This window comes from Aplidium turbinatum, chromosome 8, assembly GCF_918807975.1.
Source record: "Aplidium turbinatum chromosome 8, kaAplTurb1.1, whole genome shotgun sequence".
Lineage (NCBI taxonomy): Eukaryota > Metazoa > Chordata > Ascidiacea > Aplousobranchia > Polyclinidae > Aplidium > Aplidium turbinatum.
In genome coordinates this window covers 33,064,875-33,084,311 of record NC_137479.1, presented here as the reverse complement: position 1 = coordinate 33,084,311, position 19,437 = coordinate 33,064,875, and the positions used below count along the sequence as shown (strand labels likewise).

The 19,437-nt window shown below is 37.3% G+C and overlaps 1 protein-coding gene across 2 annotated transcripts; it reads left to right on the top strand.

Annotated features, from left to right (window-relative positions):
- Nucleotides 1-393: 393 nt before the first annotated feature.
- Nucleotides 394-19,094, top strand: LOC145775939 (uncharacterized). 2 transcript variants are annotated; one of them, XM_082587351.1, is made up of 7 exons: nt 394-653; nt 12,550-12,708; nt 13,362-13,421; nt 13,512-13,610; nt 15,579-15,710; nt 18,260-18,308; nt 18,909-19,094. In XM_082587351.1, the coding sequence occupies exons 1-7, from the start codon at nt 594-596 to the stop codon at nt 19,013-19,015; spliced, it is 666 nt and encodes a 221-aa protein (XP_082443477.1). In that variant the 5' UTR covers nt 394-593; the 3' UTR covers nt 19,016-19,094. The 2 variants fall into 2 exon arrangements, with proteins under 2 accessions (XP_082443477.1, XP_082443478.1); XM_082587352.1 differs by lacking the exon at nt 13,512-13,610.
- The last annotated feature ends 343 nt before the right edge of the window (nt 19,095-19,437 follow it).

Genomic DNA, 19,437 nt, shown 5'->3' with positions numbered 1-19,437 from the left:
CCCCTGCCAATTTCGGTAACCGGCCCTGCGTAAAAAAAACCTAAAAGTACCGTATGCAAAACTACCACGAATAACCAACCTATCAAAGCCTTTGTCAGTTCGAGGATAAAGATTTAAAACCAACCTAACCAAAACCAACCAAGCCAAAATCTTGTCAAGCTTGACAGGGTGCTGATCTTTTTTTCACTTGTTGAGCCTACAGAGCATGAATCAGTTTGTATCCTTCGTGGATCCTTCTCTTGCATTATCGGCCATTCCGACAGATTTTTGTGGGCAAACCGCTTCCTATAATTTCGTTTCTTTCTTTGCTTTGTCTATTCAACTTTATTGTGACGTCAGAAAGCGTACAAAATTCAGAAATATTTTAAAAGGTTTGGCTATTGTGGCTAAGAACTTGTTACAAATAGTATTTTACTTTTCGTACGTGCAAAAAGACCACCCAGAAAAGTCACCTAACATCAATCTATATCTGATCTGCTATGACTGCTGAACACGTTGCCTTCACTCTTCTGTCCTGGCAAAGCGTGAAAAGGTCAATATAACGTTATCAGGATAGGAGCTCAATTCTGACAGCACTTCGAAAGTACGTCGTCATGGAAACACTACCATTACCCATAAACACGAAAGCAAAAATTGCGCTGATGGGGTTTGGGGTAAGTGGTGGGATTGGAAGTAGAGAAAACTAGTTAGAAAAAAAATTATATCTAGAGCCATTTTTATTTTGGCATAAAAAAAAATTTGACTTTATTTTGACCTAAAGAAATTGCTTGTTTGTAGAAGCCACAGTTCTTCCTTGAATTATTATTATTTATTTGCAATCAGACTCAAAGTCCATAGAATTCAAATTTTTAACAGTCATCACACAAAATATCAGACTAACACAACATCAAGCAGGCTACATCAAACAACGTACAAAATACTGTTGATATCAGTTACCCATACATGATATTTTTTCGATTTCAGACCCAAACGTGTTCAATAAAAGGCGCTTGTTCAATACAAGTTGCCGTGATTGCGATGCTTGTTGTCGCTCCAATCCAGCTTGATGGCGTTTACTTTTCCTGTCGCTTTCAACAAAAATACTTTTTATCTCAATTCACTATAGGCTAAACTCGCAAAAGTTCACCTTAAATCACCTCCGGGAGTTGCATTAAATTCACGAGAAAAATCTCGCCAAATCTGTCTAACTTTTGCTAAATACGATTTAGCTTGCTTAGGTATTTTTTGTATTACAGAATGTCAGTCAGCTATTCCTAAAATCCAAACTGTTGATCTTCGAAAAGACCAAGTTTGTGAAGAGGAAGTGTTTTATAAAGAACTATTTAAATACGTAACAATGAATAAAAATTAAAACAATAGACAATTTCTGATAAAAGTTACTGCTGATCCAAGTGGGCATTGTGACATATTTTCTGCTTTTATGGGTTAATGGCCTATGGCTTAATTGTGTTGCAGTTCCTGATTTACAAAGCTTCTACGAGGATTTTGACAAAACTTACTCTCAAGAAACATAAAAAAAGTTTGTCAAAAGCCATAATTTGACAAATTTTGACTTTATTTTGACCTACAGTAATTTGGGGTGAATAGGGACAAAAAATATATTTTTGTATGTTTTTAATAAAAAAATAGTTAAACTTAATACTTCAAACACAATATTTGCTTTGCGGATACATATAAGTTTATTGATAATTCAAGGCTGATAACTTTTTTGAATAATAGGCTATATTGCAACTGCACAGAGACCAAAATCACTTGGGTAAATTTTTTCTTACTTATTTATTATGGTCAAAGCTTTGTGGAAATCGGTTTAGTAGCAAATACACTTTTTCTGGGTTTGCACTTTGTTAGGTTGGTTATCCTACATATACAAAAAAATTTTGGACCAACTACGTTTACGTTGATTGTGTGTATTTTTTATTTTTCATGACAAAAGTTTCAACTTTTGTGGGGTGAATAGGGACAATGCCAAGAAATTACAAACCGAAGTGGGGAGCCAAGCGGCAGAAGAAATATGATACCAGCACCTTGCAAAAAGCTCTTGAAGCTATAGATGGGGGAATGACATCACAAAAGTCAAGATATAAAGCCATTAAAGCCCCAAGGAGGTCAGCTGGCTTTAGGAGAAGCATTAGAGGAACATCTAGTTGGTCGACTCTTGTTATGTGCACAGTGGGATTAGACCATGGACAAATTTGGCATAAGATACATCGTAAAAGCTCAATTTGATAGAAGGGGAATTTAACACACAAAGTTTAAGAATAATATGCCGAGTGATGACTGAGTAGAATCGTTTCTCAAACGACACAAAGATGTGTTGGCTCAAAGGCTGTGTCAAAATATCAAACGGTCAAGAGCTGCAATCTCCTTTACTGCCATAATAACTTTTTTGACAATCTTGAGGACACAAGAGATGTGCCGCCTGGAAACATAATGAATTATGCCGAGACTCTAACCTCAGTGATGATCCTGGGAGGAAAAAAATTGTTGTTAAATAAAAATTTAATTTTTTAATTTTTTGACATTTTATTTTAATAAAAAAGCTTTCTGCCTCATGCCAAGCACCAGCAGGTTCAAACCTTAGCATTACTTCAAAGCATCAAGTACCAAAGTATTCACCTCATGCGCAGATTGAAAAGGTTTAAAATTAGAAAAAATAAAATGTCCCTATTCACCCCAAAGTTTGGGGTGAAAAGGAACATCAGTTTTTTCTAAATATCTCAAAATTCTTAGGATTTATAAAAAATACAAAATTACATAAACATAGGTCTAACATATGGACATAAGTCAAACTACTAAAAATGGCAACACTATGTTATTGGAAAAGCCTGTGTAGCAAAAACCTTTAAAAGTGTCCCTATTCACTCCAACTTATGGTATAAACTTCTTAGAAACAGCCCCTAGGTGCTGAAAACAACTTTATTCTTTAACTCGTGGACAGACGAGATCCTTAAAAAATTTTGACTTTTGTGGGCCCTATTTATATCACATTTTTCAACAAACCCATTGATCGATTTTTTTATATACGGTATAGCAGTGGTTCTCAACTGGCGTGCCATTTACAATACTCTGAGGTGCCACGAGTCGTTTTTTATCTTCATTTCTTTCTGTTTATTATTGTAGCTTTGGGATGTCATGGTCAATGTCTTTACAAGTTGTGCTGAATGTCGAGTGTAGTTCTGTAAGTGAACGCTGTGCAAGGAAAAGTTTGTTTTAGCAACCTGCTGTATTCATTCAAAATGAAAGAGATCGTTAGTCTACCACGGGTGCTGAAAAATATTTTTCTTTTTTGTAAGGTGTCTTCAGCTTAAAAAGATTAGAAACCACTGCATAGCCTACAACAGGGGGTCTTAACAGGGAGTGCTCGCACCCCTAAAGAGTGCAAGAGCTGTTCCTAGGGGGTGCGGGAATGCTGAATGATTAGGGTTAGTTATAAACTAGTAATTAGGGAATGAGGATGCTCCTGCCTACTTTCTATAAAAAACAAAACAAAAAAACATTGATTCAATTCCATGCGAGTAGTGGTCAGTACCAGCACACCACGATTAGATGCCATCATCAACAAGAAACAACAGCAAAAACGTCGATGAGCTTATTGATTAACTTCCGCTACAGAGAAACTATTTTGCATTTTTCACATAACTAACGATATAGCCTAAAGGCAGTGTCGTAGCCAACTCCTGACGATTGGTGAGCCAGAATTTGACGTCGTTCCTGCCTTTTGTTATCTTGGTGACTTCATTGGGCAGTCGGGAACCTGAAAGTACGCAATGGCAGTGAGGGTGCAATTAGCCTGGAAGAGTTTCGGTGAACTCATCCCTATTCTTAGAGACATTCCCTAACCATATTGTTATGGACAAGGATATTTCCTTCGGTAGTCGAGGTCATATGCATAAAATATGTGTAAAGAATATTCCAGTGTATGCACGTGAGACCTAATCCATCACTCTTGAAAAGCGAAATTGACCCTATTGCCATGATAATTGCCATGGAACGATGGATCTATTCCAAGCGCCTTTCTGACCTGGTGACAATGGAAGAGCTGAGATCCAGGTTTAGCATCCATCAGCTTGAAGATGTCATGAGATGGAGAAGGCTACGTAGATACAGACACGTGCAACGCATGGATGAAGTCGTGTGGCCAAAGAAAATTCAATTCTTCAACGTCTATGGAAATAACCTTTAAGGGTGTCCTAAGAAGCATTGGCTAGACAACGCCCGGGAAAACCTAAGGTTGGCAAAACTGCAGATCTCGTCTCGGTCGTCCGTCGGGGCTGGTGGCATAGAGAAATACTATCACAAAATAAAAGATTGTTGGCCACCAATCTTTACAACGCGGGGGACAGGAGACGTTGAATTGCAGAGATGGATAGACCCACAAAACATAAAAAACAAAATTTCAGATCCCCAGTATGAGCAAAGCATCATATTGTGTTATTTTATTGTAAGTTTTATGAATAAAGAAAAGAACCACTGGCCAACAGCTTTCAAAAATTGGTTGGTTGGTTTTGAATCTTTATCCTCGGACTGACAAAGCCTTGATAGGTTATTCCTGCTAGTTTCGCATACTTGTAGAGGCTTTTGATGCAGGGCGAGTCTTACCCAAAAATGCAGTAGCCTACTACAGCCTACTATGGAACCTACACTCAAAGAGCTTTCACTTATCGCCCTAGATCAGTAGTTTCCAACCACTGGCCTCCTGACAGTTGCGGTCAGCAAAAGATCTTTCTACAAAAATTATTTCAATATGGAATCATAAGCATTGCAAAGTTGTCTCCCCATTGTAAAACTCGCTTTATGATTGATGGCCAATCCACAGCTGTAAAACTGACGCACACTATCTTGGTTTTATTACAGTAATAGGCTACAGCAAAAGTGTTTGATAAATAATAAAACTAAACTTTTTGATGGCTTAAATTTTCTGCCGTTTTTAAATGTTTTGTCATAGGGAACGTTCAAATATTACGTAACGCCTTCGAGGGGGAGGGGGGGGGGTTTATGCAAAGCGTTACGTTAGCGTCACATCGGGGGGGAGGGGGTTCAAGCAAAACGTTACGTAACGCTTTCGAGTACGAAATGGTAGTTTTTTGTGCTGAATTCGTAGTGAAAAAGCGTTACATGGGGGAGGGGGGGATTGAAAAAAGCGTTACGTTGGCGTTACATGGGGGAGGGGGGGGTCAAAAATTCGGAAAAAAGCGTTACGTAATATTTGAACGTTCCCATAAACTGCGTCTAGCTTTCAAAACGGTAGCCACTTTAACAAGTCGAAATTCTGCCACTAAACTTGACTAGAATGAAACCGCCAACCAATCATAAGCTACGGTTTAAGTGACGTAAAAATGGCGAAAAGAAGATGATAGAAAGCAAATTAAATGATGGATTTTTTGTCAGCTGGTTGGCTTAGGGGTTAGGGTTAGGGATAGAAAGTAGTCATTTCATTGACGCGGGTTCGATTCCCACCACTGCTATTGCTCTTTTTCTTCTGTAATTACCAAATAAAGTTCAAAACAAGCATTAACTCTCTGGATGAGTGCTAGAAGGGTCACAATTGGAAGGTAGCCTCTTATAACATGTTCTGATTGGTTGGCGGTTGCATTGTATTCATTCGCAGTGGCAGAATTTTGACTTGTTAAAGTGGCTACCTTTCAAAACGTTGAAATGCAGTGTTTCCAAATGGGAAATTTTGTCCCAAATTAGGGAAAAATCAAGGTCGCTGGGAACAAAAAGTTGAAATTGGAGAAATTGAGGTTCGGAAAGAAGACGTGAAAGGTAAGGACTGTCATGAAACTTTTCCAGAACCTCAGTGAGACTGAGAAGGCAAAGATCTTGATTTTTATAGATTATGCGGAAAATGACAGGGAACAGTGCTTCATAATGGGATGAAGCCATTTTTAGAGACAAGCTCAGTGTTAAAAAGTGCATTAAAAGCCAATTTGTGGTGGAAAATGCTGGTGAAATGGAGTTGTGATTGGAAAAAGTTCAAAAAGTTACTGAGCATTGTATGTCAACTCTTGAAAGAATCGACAAACAATTTTTACCATGATTTCGCGGAACATGAAGATCCTCGGTATGGAAACTTTTGGATCAACAATCTGTTCAGCGAAGATGTCAACACATGCGACCATTGTCACAAAAAATTACTGTCACAATTCTGGATATGTATTGGAAACAAATATTCGTGTGTAGGCTTGTAAGCAGTAGCCTCCCGCACAACAACGTGTCGTTGGTCCAACGTTAGACCATCGGAAACGTCCCGTGGGCCCTCCGTTGGTTTCCGACGTTGGCGCGTAACAAATTTGGCCAGCGGGCCACCTTGGGCGAATCGTCAGTCACAAAAATCGGTTGGTTAAACGTCGATCCCCCGGTGGCACACTGTTGGCCAACCCTTTCCCAACCATTTGCCACCTGCGACCAAACGCTTTCGTTGGTTCGACGTGGGATCCACGACGCAATTTACAACTATCCTCACTGTGGCGAAAAAAGGCTTGGCTAATCGTAGACCCAACGTTTATGCACTGTTGGCCAACCCTTTCCCGACCATTTGCCACCTGCGACCAACCTGACGACCAAACGCTTTCGTCGGTTCGACGTGGAATCCACGACGCAATTTACAACTATCCTCACTGTGGCGAAAAAAGGCTTGGCTAATCGTAGACCCAACGTTGATGCACTGTTGGCCAATCCTTTCCCGACCATTTGCCACCTACGATCAAACGCTTTCGTCGGTTCGACGTGGAATCCATGACGCAATTTACAACTATCCTCACTGTGGCAAAAAAAATGCTTGGCTAATCGTAGACCCAACTTTGGTGCACTGTTGGCCAACCTGACGACCAAACGCTTTCGTTGGTTCGACGTGGGATCCACGACGCAATTTAGCCTACAACTATCCTCACTGTGGCAAAAAAGAGTTGTTTAATCGTAGAACCAACGTTAGTGCACTGTTGGCCAACCTACGACAAAACGCTTTCGTTGGGTCGACGTGGAAGACGCAATTTACAATCATCCCCTCTGTGGCGAAAACGATTTGGTTACTCGTGGGCCTAGCGTTGGCCATCATTTGCTCACCAAACCGAAAACGTTTCTTAACTTTGACCACATGATGGCGTGTTGTTAACTCACTTTTTTCGAGTTAATCTATGCTGAAAATGATGACCACGAAGACGTGGGATCGAGGCCTTAATTTGCAGTAAACCTTATCACCTACCATACTAGCATTCCACTCGGTACAACATTGCTAGAAAAGGCACTCATACAAGCAAAAAGTAGGACAGATGGCAGTTAAGTTTGTTTTTATTTCTAACCATCACAGCAAAAACAAAAAACATGCTAAATATAACAGCGGTCTAGAAAAGGGCATGAGGCAAATTAAATCAAATTTCCTGTCTTCCTCTTCTCAAACTTCTCAATCCCTATCTCTTGCGTATTTCAGCCAGTCTGAAATAGCGGCATGGATATTTCAATTTGTTGCTGTGGACAAGTTATGCGTTCTTCGTACTCCATCTAAAAATAATAATGTCATTGGGATAAATTGCCAATAGCTGGTCCAAACCAATATGTCTAGTGGAAAAGGTTGGTTGCTGAAGCCACGTAACTAACTCTAACAAGTAACTTTTTCCCATAAACAATGAACTAATCACACTGAAAAAGCTCTGAAAGTATCTCCCATGGATAAACTCAGAATTACATTGATTACAACAGTCTGGAAAAGAAAATGAGAATTATCCTGCTACAAATAAACTTTGAAACCATTTCTTCAAAGATTTTGCGAATTACTTCTATTACAAATACAAAATTATGATTTTTCGTCACTGTAATAAACACCTTTTTCATGCAACCTTGCATTAAATTAACTACAGAAGCTTTGTCTGTAGTTATTATTCATTAAAAACTGAGAGTTTGTTGAAAAAGAAACATAAGGTAAAGGGGTAAATGCTTAAGCTGACCATGCTTGTGCTTGGAGTGAAAAAGGATTATCGAAATCTGATGTAGCCTCATCATCATCCGTCATCACCATCATCCATCATCATCAGCCTATTTCTCACAAATAGAGCAAGTTTTCATCGACCTGAATATTCAAAACAATTTACTTTAAAATGTAAAAATGACCTTAATGACCTAACAAAAACTTGACCAAATAATTTAGTGTTTTTTTAGATTTTATGTTAAAACTAATTGCTTTTAATCAATTAGATCGTACCAAAATTGCAAAATTGCGATACAACACAGTAGTCTGAGCCACAAAACTGGCGACATAAAAATAAACAAGTTATTGAGGGTTAGCTTTTTTTATCAATGTAGGAGGAAACACTTTGCTTTACCAGTGTCCATTTAAAACAAACTGACTTGAAATAAGTAATGGTATTGAATTGACTTTTCATTGATCTATTAAATAAGCATCTGGAACCTTTTCCTTACTTTCAGAATCCTTACAAAAAACGCACCGCGCAAGCTTGCTACAAAAAGTTGACTTCATTGAAAAAACAGGAGATAAGCTATTTAGTATTATCAAAACTAACACAAAAATCAATGCACTGCACAGTACACACCCAGGTGTGTCCTAAAATTTAAATTTATGAATAATTATGTATCGGTATTGCATTATAATTAATTATAGTAGGCTACTACATTAAACTAATTGAACCATCTCATGCTTTATCAAAAATGCTAACAACAATAAAAACAGCGATATGCAGTACCTAGTAGGCTATACACTCACCAATGCTTTTCCAGGCGACTAATGATATTATTCGAGGCTGGAGCTTGTAGGCTTAAAATCTTTCGCAATTTCATTGGTTGGACCTTGCTGACATACCAAAGCACCGCAATATTATCTTTGTAATTCGTACAAGCCCTCAAGCCGTCACAACTCACTGTGAATAAATTTAAAAGCGGGGCAGCATGGGAAAAAAAGGAAAAAAGAAGAGGATGACCTAATTAACACCAATGCATGACCTAATTAACAAAGAGCTGTTTATTGCCAGCCAGCAAAGCATGCTTTTGTATCAACATCTGTGAACGTTGAATCAATGAAAATCAATTTCTGTTCTGTTGTCCGGGTGAATCTAGTAGTTAAACTTAATTCAATTCAATCAAACTTTGGATTGAATTAAACCACAATTCTATTTGGGTTAAATCACTGGCGAACAAAATCAGGCATTTTACATTGATTCAACATCTTCAAACATTGGATGAATGTGAAAAAATTGGACTTTGCTTTTCAAAAGAAACTTTTAGGTCGAAACGAAATACTTCGAAAATTCGAAGCAAACGAGATGAGAACAACAAGTTTTTGGCTAAAGGAAGTAATTTGTATTGAACGCTCGAAAGTCTGAATGGTTGAGAAATAGTTTTTGCCCACCACAAACATTTATATGATCATTTGTAGGCTACTTTATGGGGGATATTTGCGGTTATTGTAAAAACATGATGAAATCATTTTTTTGGTCCAAGTTAAATTATTTTATTTTGATGTAGTTAATTCTAGTCAAACGTTAAATACGGCAGATGTAGGCTAATGAAAATCCTTATCCTCAAACAAGACAAAACTTTTGCATTTTGAGTTTTCTTGGTTATATTTTCAACAAAATATTATTTTTATATGAATTTTTGGCGACGGCTTATATTTCATTTCCAAAAATTTCCGATATCCAACCGATTTACTGACTTTTAAACTATTGAAAAGCTGTAAAAACGTTTATCAAAAGAAGATGAATTTCTTTAATCAAATTTATGCAGCATTTGGTCATGCAACATTTTAATATAGGCTATTTGTATGAGTGATTGTAACACTTTGTTTCGTGAGACTTGTGTTTTCTCTAATTGAAAACTATTTGATTTAATTGCATAGGCAAAGCATTTTGAATTCTATGGACTTTGAGTCTGATTGCAAATAAATAAATAAAATTAAGATTTTTTGGCAAAAGGTATACTCACAACCGAATGCCCACGGCGACGAACGCGCTGTGGGGCCCACCATTGGCTCAACGTCGCTTCAACAAACTATTTTTATATAGCGTTTTTGTTAGAATAAACCTTTGTTCACTTTAATTTCGTCAAATTGTAAAATTTACTGGCCAATGCTTCGAATTATTTTGTTGTGAATACGAAAAATGATATTTGTTGTAGAAAGGTTGATTCACAACCGAATGCCCACGGCGACGAACGCGCTGTGGGGCCCACCATTGGCTCAACGTCGCTTCAACAAACTATTTTTTATATAGCGTTTTTGTTAGAATAAACCTTTGTTCACTTTAATTTCGTCAAATTGTAACATATACTGGCCAATGCTTCGAATTATTTTGTTGTGAATACGAAAAATGATATTTGTTGTAGAAAGGTTGATTCACAACCGAATGCCCACGGCGACGAACGCGCTGTGGGGCCCACCATTGGCTCAACGTCGCTTCAACAAACTATTTTTTATATAGTGTTTTTGTTAGAATAAACCTTTGTTCACTTTAATTTCGTCAAATTGTAACATATACTGGCCAATGCTTCGAATTATTTTGTTGTGAATACGAAAAATGATATTTGTTGTAGAAAGGTTGATTCACAACCGAATGCCCACGGCGACGAACGCGCTGTGGGGCCCACCATTGGCTCAACGTCGCTTCAACAAACTATTTTTTATATAGCGTTTTTGTTAGAATAAACCTTTGTTCACTTTAATTTCGTCAAATTGTAACATATACTGGCCAACGCTTCGAATTATTTTGTTGTGAATACGAAAAATGATATTTGTTGTAGAAAGGTTGATTCACAACCGAATGCCCACGGCGACGAACGCGCTGTGGGGCCCACCATTGGCTCAACGTCGCTTCAACAAACTATTTTTTATATAGCGCTTTTGTTAGAATAAACCTTTGTTCACTTTAATTTTGTCAAATTGTAACATATACTGGCCAATGCTTCGAATTATTTTGTTGTGAATACGAAAAATGATATTTGTTGTAGAAAGGTTGGTTCACAACCGAATGCCCACGGCGACGAACGCGCTGTGGGGCCCACCATTGGCTCAACGTCGCTTCAACAAACTATTTTTTATATAGCGTTTTTTGTTAGAATAAACCTTTGTTCACTTTAATTTCGTCAAATTGTAACATATACTGGCCAATGCTTCGAATTATTTTGTTGTGAATACGAAAAATAATATTTGTTGTAGAAAGGTTGATTCACAACCGAATGCCCACGGCGACGAACGCGCTGTGGGGCCCACCATTGGCTCAACGTCGCTTCAACAAACTATTTTTTACATAGCGTTTTTGTTAGAATAAACCTTTGTTCACTTTAATTTCGTCAAATTGTAACATATACTGGCCAATGCTTTGAATTATTTTGTTGTGAATACGAAAAATAATATTTGTTGTAGAAAGGTTGGTTCACAACCGAATGCCCACGGCGACGAACGTGCTGTGGGGTCCACCATTGGCTCAACGTCGCTTCAACAAACTATTTTTTATATAGCGTTTTTGTTAGAACAAACCTTTGTTCACTTTAATTTCGTCAAATTGTAACATATACTGGCCAATGCTTCGAATTATTTTGTTGTGAATACGAAAAATGATATTTGTTGTAGAAAGGTTGATTCACAACCGAATGCCCACGGCGACGAACGCGCTGTGGGGTCCACCATTGGCACAACGTCGCGTCAACAACTATATTAGTCATATTAAATTTTTGTTGAAATAAACTTTAAAAATTCTTCATTTCACAGAATTATAATACATACTTGCCATATTTCTTAATTCGTTAGTCAGAAACACCAAAATTGAGATTTATTCTCAAAAGGTTGGCTGACAACCGAATGCCCACGGTGACGTACGTGACGTTGGTTCTTCGTTGGTTCAACGTTGTGTTAACAACCTATTTATGATTTTGACGTTTGTTGAAATAAAAATTTATAAAAGCTTCAATTCACAGAATTGTAATGGGTACTTTTCATTATGTAAGATTATTTCACCCGGAATATCAAAATATACAATCGGTGGCTGGAGGTTGGTTTTCAACTGAATGCCCACGACGACAAATGCGACGTTGGCCCACCATTGTCTTAGCATTGTGTCCACAACCAAGTTTTACACAATATATATTTGGTAAAAAAAATGTTTTATGTGGTTTATATCACCAAATTATAACATGTTGTACCCTTTTTTACTGATTCTTTGTTCAGTTAAAGAAATAATGTTAGTTGGCAAATGGTTGTTTGGCGGCGAAAAGCCGACCGCGACGTTCGCGACCGTTGGCCAACGATCAGCCGACATTGTTTGCTGTGCGGGCTAGGTCTACCTGTGGGAAATGTTTTTGTTGGGAAAATGTTTTAAAAGTAACAACTGCGCCATGTGCAGCGAAAATATTTGTATGTTAAATATACCAAGTAGCAAAAAGTCAGACTCCGGCTCATGTAAACCTCTGATATGCATCAATGGCGCTTCGAGTACAAGTTGGTGCTGGGAATAAGTGTCAATGAGCCTGAGAGAGATCCAGATTATTAAGACCGATACGTTTTGTAATGAAATAAGTGAGGTCTCATTAATACCATCACAATTTCAGATTGCTGAAACAGCGCTTGGTGTATTTTGCGTCACAATGGGATTTGTGATCATTGGCCACGAGTCGTCTCACATCAGTTGCTTTAGTTACGGCATTTTTGGCTTCAATGCACGAGACAGCGAAATCACTGTTGGCGAAGGAATATGGTGTGGAGTATGGGTGAGTATTATAACCAGAGTTCTATAACCAAATCCTAGCCCGCCTTGTCCTGCGTGGTCACAATGGAACGTGGTGATGTCACAACCATGTCGTGTGATCGTGCTATTCCCTCAGATTGTGCTACTCCTTCTTGGAGTGGTAATTGTCGTCTTTTTTGTGCAAGTAACTTATATTTATTAATATAGCTTATACAACCTGGCACGTTTTTGTAGCCTACAACGAGCGTTTTCACCAGCGCGACATTGGTCTTCAGGGCCGCATACAGGGTCGTGTTCACCACATAGGTGTAGCCAGGGGTCGAAAGGGGCCATGCCCTCTCCCCAAAAAAAGTTTCAAAGTTAGGATTTCGAAGAGCTTTTTGTTGAAATTATAATAAAATTTGTAGAAAATTGTATCGTTTTCCAAGACATCTGGCAATTAACACCCCCCAGAACTTGCTTTACACATACAGAAAGACACCAATAAATTTTGTAAAAACAAATGAACTATGTATTTTTAAGTCACATTCCAGCTTTGCCTGAAGAGCCTGATTACTTCTCTACACAGCGTTCTGGACTAGAAGACAAGGACTATCCTGGACAAGCTAACAATTTATCACATATTAACTTAAGTTAGTCAGCATTACCCAATCCAACAATTGATCATTATTTTAGATAATTGTTGCCGGAGGATCGGGTATTGCTGCCGGGAGGAAGAGATCTTCTTCTTGCATTGTGAGTTTATTTTACCAACACAGTTGTTATATATCGATGGCAACGTTGTCGGGTATTCATTTTGTGTACTCTTAGTTGTTATGTTTTTAGATCAACACCCACATGGCATTCGCTATTGTTGGCGCTGTCTTTGCTGGGGGGGTATTTGTGATTGCCACTGTCATGGCTTATATTGCAGATCGTGAAAAGGTAGGAAATGTGATTTCAAGTTAGTTTGTAATTGAACACCTAAATTGAAGCACTGTTTAATCTTTTATTTCTGTGCAAACACCAGCGTGTGTTACAGACTTGGACAACTAGATAATTCTATTAATTGATAGATAATTTCTAATTGATATAACTTCTAATAATAATTAATTTATAATAATTTCTAATTGATAATATCTAATTTCTAGATAATTCTATAACTACTAGATAATTCTAGTTGTCTAATTCGACAAATTAGAGCGAAATGTCGGCAATTCTAATTTAATTCGGTAAAAACTTGTTTGCTGTAATTGTAGTTCTTATTCAATTTCCAGTTTTACTAAAAATTTTAGTTTGTCCAAGAGTATTTTTTGGCAAATAAAAAGATACTGCGCTCTTATCAACCTAAGGCCTATACAAACAAAATACATCAAACGATCAAGATCAAAATGTCATTCCATCCCTTGAGCAGTAAAGTCATGAAAAATTCGATTAATTCATCAATTTACTGACGTTACAATGTATATTATGACGTAAGTGATTTTGGCACTATGATGGTGGAATGACACTTTGATCCCGAGTTGCCACGTTGGCGTTTTTATCCAACTAAAAAAAGATTTGTGATAAACTCGTCCAACTAATTCTAATCTAGTTTAAATTCTACTCTAATTTGTGAAAACTTGGATAGCTCTAATTCTGATCTTAGTCGAATTTGTTAAAACTTGAATTACTCTAATTATAATTCTAATTTAATTTTCGAAAACTTAAAAAACTCTAGTTGTCCAAGTCTGGTGTGTTATAACGAAATTTATCCGTTTTATCAGATTCTGTGCGAGGACATGCATTGCCCATTAAACAACATAATTATTTCTGATGATAACTCAATTTTCACAGAATGTGACAAGTAGGTTTACAGCTTAGGTCTTCAATTGTCTATTCTCGAAATAAAATATATTTCAAAGAAAATGAAGGAGTTTACCAGCAAACACCTGTAGGATTGGCCGATGACACAAGAGAAGGGTCTGCAGACGATACAAAGTGATTTGCTTAAATCAACAAGTAGATAAAATAAATATCGGTATCCTCTCAAGTACATGTAGCTCCACACAAAGTAAAATTTACATGACTTTTGACTCTTTTTTATTTCTTTAAAGTTAATGCCTAAATAGACGTTGTTGACTACAGACAGTGGTAAATGTTTCCATCTTACGGATCTCTTCAGAGTAGTGAAATGAAAGTGGAGAGTCGTCTTGAAGTTTCGGATGAGATGATGATTTCCAAGAAGGGTGATTGATGAGCCAATGAGAACTGATTTAATTTTCAATTTCGAACTTCAGCGAAACGTAGTCTACCCGTCGACGAGAAGAAGTGATTTTTTTGAGAAAAGTTGAAATAATTTGAATTTGTTAAAAATAAAAACTTGAAAAAAAGCAAGAGTTTGCCACTAAACTAGGGCATAATCATCATCTGAGATGGGTGTAAAATACAAGAATTGGATGCGAGTGGCATAAATATATAAATTCAAAGAAAATGAATGGGTCTACGGAAAACATCTTTAAGATTGGACATGATATATGAGAAAGCTCCACAGAGGATGCTTTAATTTCAAATTATTTATTTGCAGAATAGTTTTCAAAAAATCACACTTATATTTGGCGAAAAAACTACATTTCGCTGAAGTCCGAAATTGAAAATTAAATCAATTCTCATTGGCTTATCAATCACCACTCTTGAAAATCATTATCTGATCCGAAATTTCAAGACGACTCTCTACTTTCCTTTCACTACTCTGAAGAGATCCGTAAGATGGAAACATTTACCACTGTCTGTAGTCAACAACATCTTTTTAGACATTAACTTTAAAGAAATAAAAAAGAGTCAAAAACCATGTGATTTTCCCTTTGTGTGGAGCTACATGTACTTGAGAGCTTACTGATATTTTTTTATTCACTTATTAAAATGTTTGTTAAGGGTTTCTTTATTGCTGTCGAGAGTATGATTGCAATCGCTGGCCTGGTTTCCATGATCCTTCAGATATCGAGCGCCTCTTGCTGCTGCAAATTGGAGAACGAGCGTGTGGAATCCTGTGTAGCTCATGATCAGGTACAATATTTATTGATCTCAACAGCTCGCAAAAGGCAAAGTATTTTTCCATTAAACAATTTGTTTCTGCAAGATTTGTTTCGAAAATAATTTCCGCACTTTCAAGAAGTATTTTGGCACGATGTAAAATTAATTTAAGTTATTAGGGTTAGGGTCTTTAAACTTTATGGTTATTTAAACTGCAGTTATATGACATTTATTGATGTCCTCACTGGTAGTATTTAGGTTGTGTAGTAGCCTAGGCTATATCAAAGCTATTGTATTTTTCTAAACTCTAACGTGGTTAACATTGATTGATTGAATCTTTATCCTTGGATTGGGAAAGCGATTTTGAGAGCTTAATCCTGGCAGTTTCACATACTTGTAGAAGCTTTCAACCACTGACACAGGCCCGATCACCGACATTGACAGTGTAAAGTTTCCGATTTTTATAGTGTGGTTACCGGGGAATTATTCAATCCAGTAGGTGGCACTGAATTGAGAGCAGTCCTTAGCGTGCGTTGCTCAAGCGCACATCCCGATTCTAAAACCTCTAGAAAAAAAGTGGAACTTTCGTTCAAACCCACCCTCCTACCCTAAAAACTACTTTTTGTGTAAAAGTTCCTTGTATTGTATTGACATCACCTTTTTTATAACATTTAAATATTATTTACAACTGCATCAAAAACGGTAATAATGATGCAAGACAACCGCAAACAGTTTTTCTGGTCTTCTTACAGTTTTATTGGTCTATGGACCGTTGTAATAGTTTTATAGGATTTAGCAAAAAATTGCATTTGTTTTATATTTTTGTCCTTAACTAATGCTTTCAGAAACTCATAAGCTACTGTAGCTTCTAGTTTCATGGAACCTAACTTCTATCAAGTAACATTGGTTTGGGATAAAAATTTCAATTTTTTCCGGAAGTCTTAGAATGTCCTGTTGTATTTTAAAACCAAGGCTAAAGTCGGATTTGAAAAATAAAGTCGATTAACTTATCCCTCCCCTCTACTAGAAGCTTCTTCGTACACAAAGTCACGCGCTTGTTTTTAGTTTTACAGTAGTTGGGGAAATTTGACTTCCAATCGACAACAATGTAGGCTATAACACTACTGTAGGTTGATTTAGCATTGACCCATTTGTAGTTTTTCAATGAATACGTAAAACAATATTCCTAAAAGCAAATGTTAAGTGACGTTCGACATAAGCTGAAACTTATTAAGGTTTAGATCAGTGTTTCTCAAACTTTTTTAGTCCATCGCCCCCTTTTCGTTATAAAAATAAAATTTCGCCCCCCTAATTCTGTAAAGTAAAATAAACATTGATAATAGAGTGATAGACAAATTTAGTTTTAGGAATTTAATCAACGAAATTGACAGTAACATGATTAGGCCACATGATAATGTTCAATGGGATGGATGAGCTTGGCGATTTTTACAAAGTTTTGAAATGTTTGGCGACATCTTCGTAAGATAGAGTCGAAGATCATCCCGTTTATGAACTAGCAAGCATGTCTTTGCTTTGAAAGCATCGATGCCACAGCCGAAAACTCCTTTTCAACCATATATGAAGTAGGAAACGACAAAATCCACATTCTTCTAACTTCTTTCCAGAGAAGCTCATATTTGCCAGCAACCTGGCACAAAACAAATCGTAGCCTACCTATCGATCACTTCTGAATTTCACTCTTGACTCATCATCTGTTTGCATATCAATGAACTGCTCTTGAAGTTCCACTTCTACAGTATGTCTGTAGGTTCGGTAGAAAATAGTTGTACCACTCAGTTTGGAACGTGGAGGTCCACGACATCTGGAAAGCGAAGTTTCATGTCTTTATGAAGCATGTCTAAATGTGAGCAGTATTTTGCCGTTGTTCTTCTGTAATAACATTCTCGCTCAAATTGGGAAACTGAGTAACATTCTCCCTCAAATTGGGAAACTGAGACATTTTGACCTGCGCTTTTATCTTGTTGACGCATTTTATCCCAATATTCAGTGATTCATGCAGTTCAGGACTGAGATTACGGGCAACCAAATGCTCACGGTGAATTACACTATGAATTACAATAAGTCCAGGAATTGCTCTTTTCATCAGTGCAATGAACCCTAGATGCTTTCCAACCATTGCCGGAGCACCATCAGTTGCGCATTGTAGAATATTCTTCAGTGAAATCCCCTCCTCTTCGTAAAAGTTTTTCACTGCATTAAAGATGCTTGAAGCCCGAATATCTGTAAGAAGACTGAGCGCAAAAATCATTTTTTCTTGTTCTCATATTATGAACAAAACACACATATCCAAGCAGCAGCGATACATTGTCGGTCAAGGTGGAATCATTTATTTGCAGTAGCCTAAATGGTTTGCGCGTTGGACATTTGTTAGCGCGTTGGACTGTTATTGGTGGTTTGATAAATTCGCCCCCTTCGAGTGTTTTCGCCCCCCGATCGCCCCCTTTGATTTTTTCGCCACCCCTGGCGCTCAAAATCGCCCCCAGGGGGGCGATTTCGCCCACTTTGAGAAACGCTGGTTTAGATTTTAAATCCCTGAGAAAGTAAAATTACATTTGTTGCAGGATTCAAGATCGGGACAGCCAAACTGCTATGATAGCAGAAGACAGCAAGGTCATTGTGACAAAACAACACGGACACACACATTTAATAAATTTGCTTGCTGTTTTGGGATAAATTAATTTCCTTTACCAGATTCAATCAGCTATAAAGTGTTTGTGCAACCTATTCCTGACGTTGAAATATCATTAGAGAATGTCTTCTTAGTTATCTGGATGCAAAGTATTTCAATTGTGTGTTATTATAGGCTATTGTAGTTCTTTCTTTTCACTTTTTATGTTGAATTTTGGTTGCTCGCCGTCATTATATTGGCTGCAAGAGCACTCTACATTTTCATATTAACAATATCAAAACAATTAAATGTCAATACTGTCTTTATAGAATGAAATAGATGCTGATGTATGACTGATTTTATTTACTTGTAATAACTTTAATCTCTGGTTGGAGTTTAGAACTACTCAAGACATGAATGAGCTGTGTCAATTAATTCTTAATTTGTTTTTTACAAACAAAATTATCATGTTCCGTCTCCGAGCCAAAGGTTTATTGTCACTTGCTTCCACCCGGCATGTTCTCCAGCCATTCTTACAGAGGCTTATTATTCTCACGGTTGTTTTTTCCTAACCAGAAACTCTAACTTTCTCAACGTTGCAGAGCTTAGAGCTATGGACGAACCAAACTCGCTGAACATTCCCAGGAACCAGATAAACAACCAATTGATGTTTATTCGACAGCCATCCCCGATACCATTCCTGGCCTGATGGCCATTCAGTCGAAAAATTTGAAAGATTTGAATCAAGTTGTTTAGTTGTGCTCCTGACAAAATAAATGTTTTTTCTGCTACAAGATCAACTCAATTCATGAACAAGAATAAAACCAGTTAAAGTTTTTTGATTACGCACTTAACGAATTAATCATTAGACTTGTTCAAAGTTGAAAATTTTCAATGTTTTAGTCTCTCGCATTATTTCCCAAGATTTTGACCATAAGAAAACCGAAAATGACAAACACATTGCTCTCAAATGATGGGATGCTCTGCTCAAGAGGCCTAAACATTTCCATTTTTACCAAAATCACCCATTTTTGACCTGTTAGGCCATGATTCCTGACGATGGAAGTCTTTACTTCAACTGAAAACACTTTAATCCAATGCTTTACTGATAACCCACAAGTGAAAATCAAC

Coding starts and splice junctions, on each gene's coding strand:
- LOC145775939 (XM_082587351.1), top strand. CDS start 594: ATGGAAACACTACCATTACCCATAAACACGAAAGCAAAAATTGCGCTG. Junction 12,709..13,361: donor GAATATGGTGTGGAGTATGG/GTGAGTATTATA, acceptor TCATTATTTTAG/ATAATTGTTGCCGGAGGATC. Junction 13,611..15,578: donor ATATTGCAGATCGTGAAAAG/GTAGGAAATGTG, acceptor ATGTTTGTTAAG/GGTTTCTTTATTGCTGTCGA.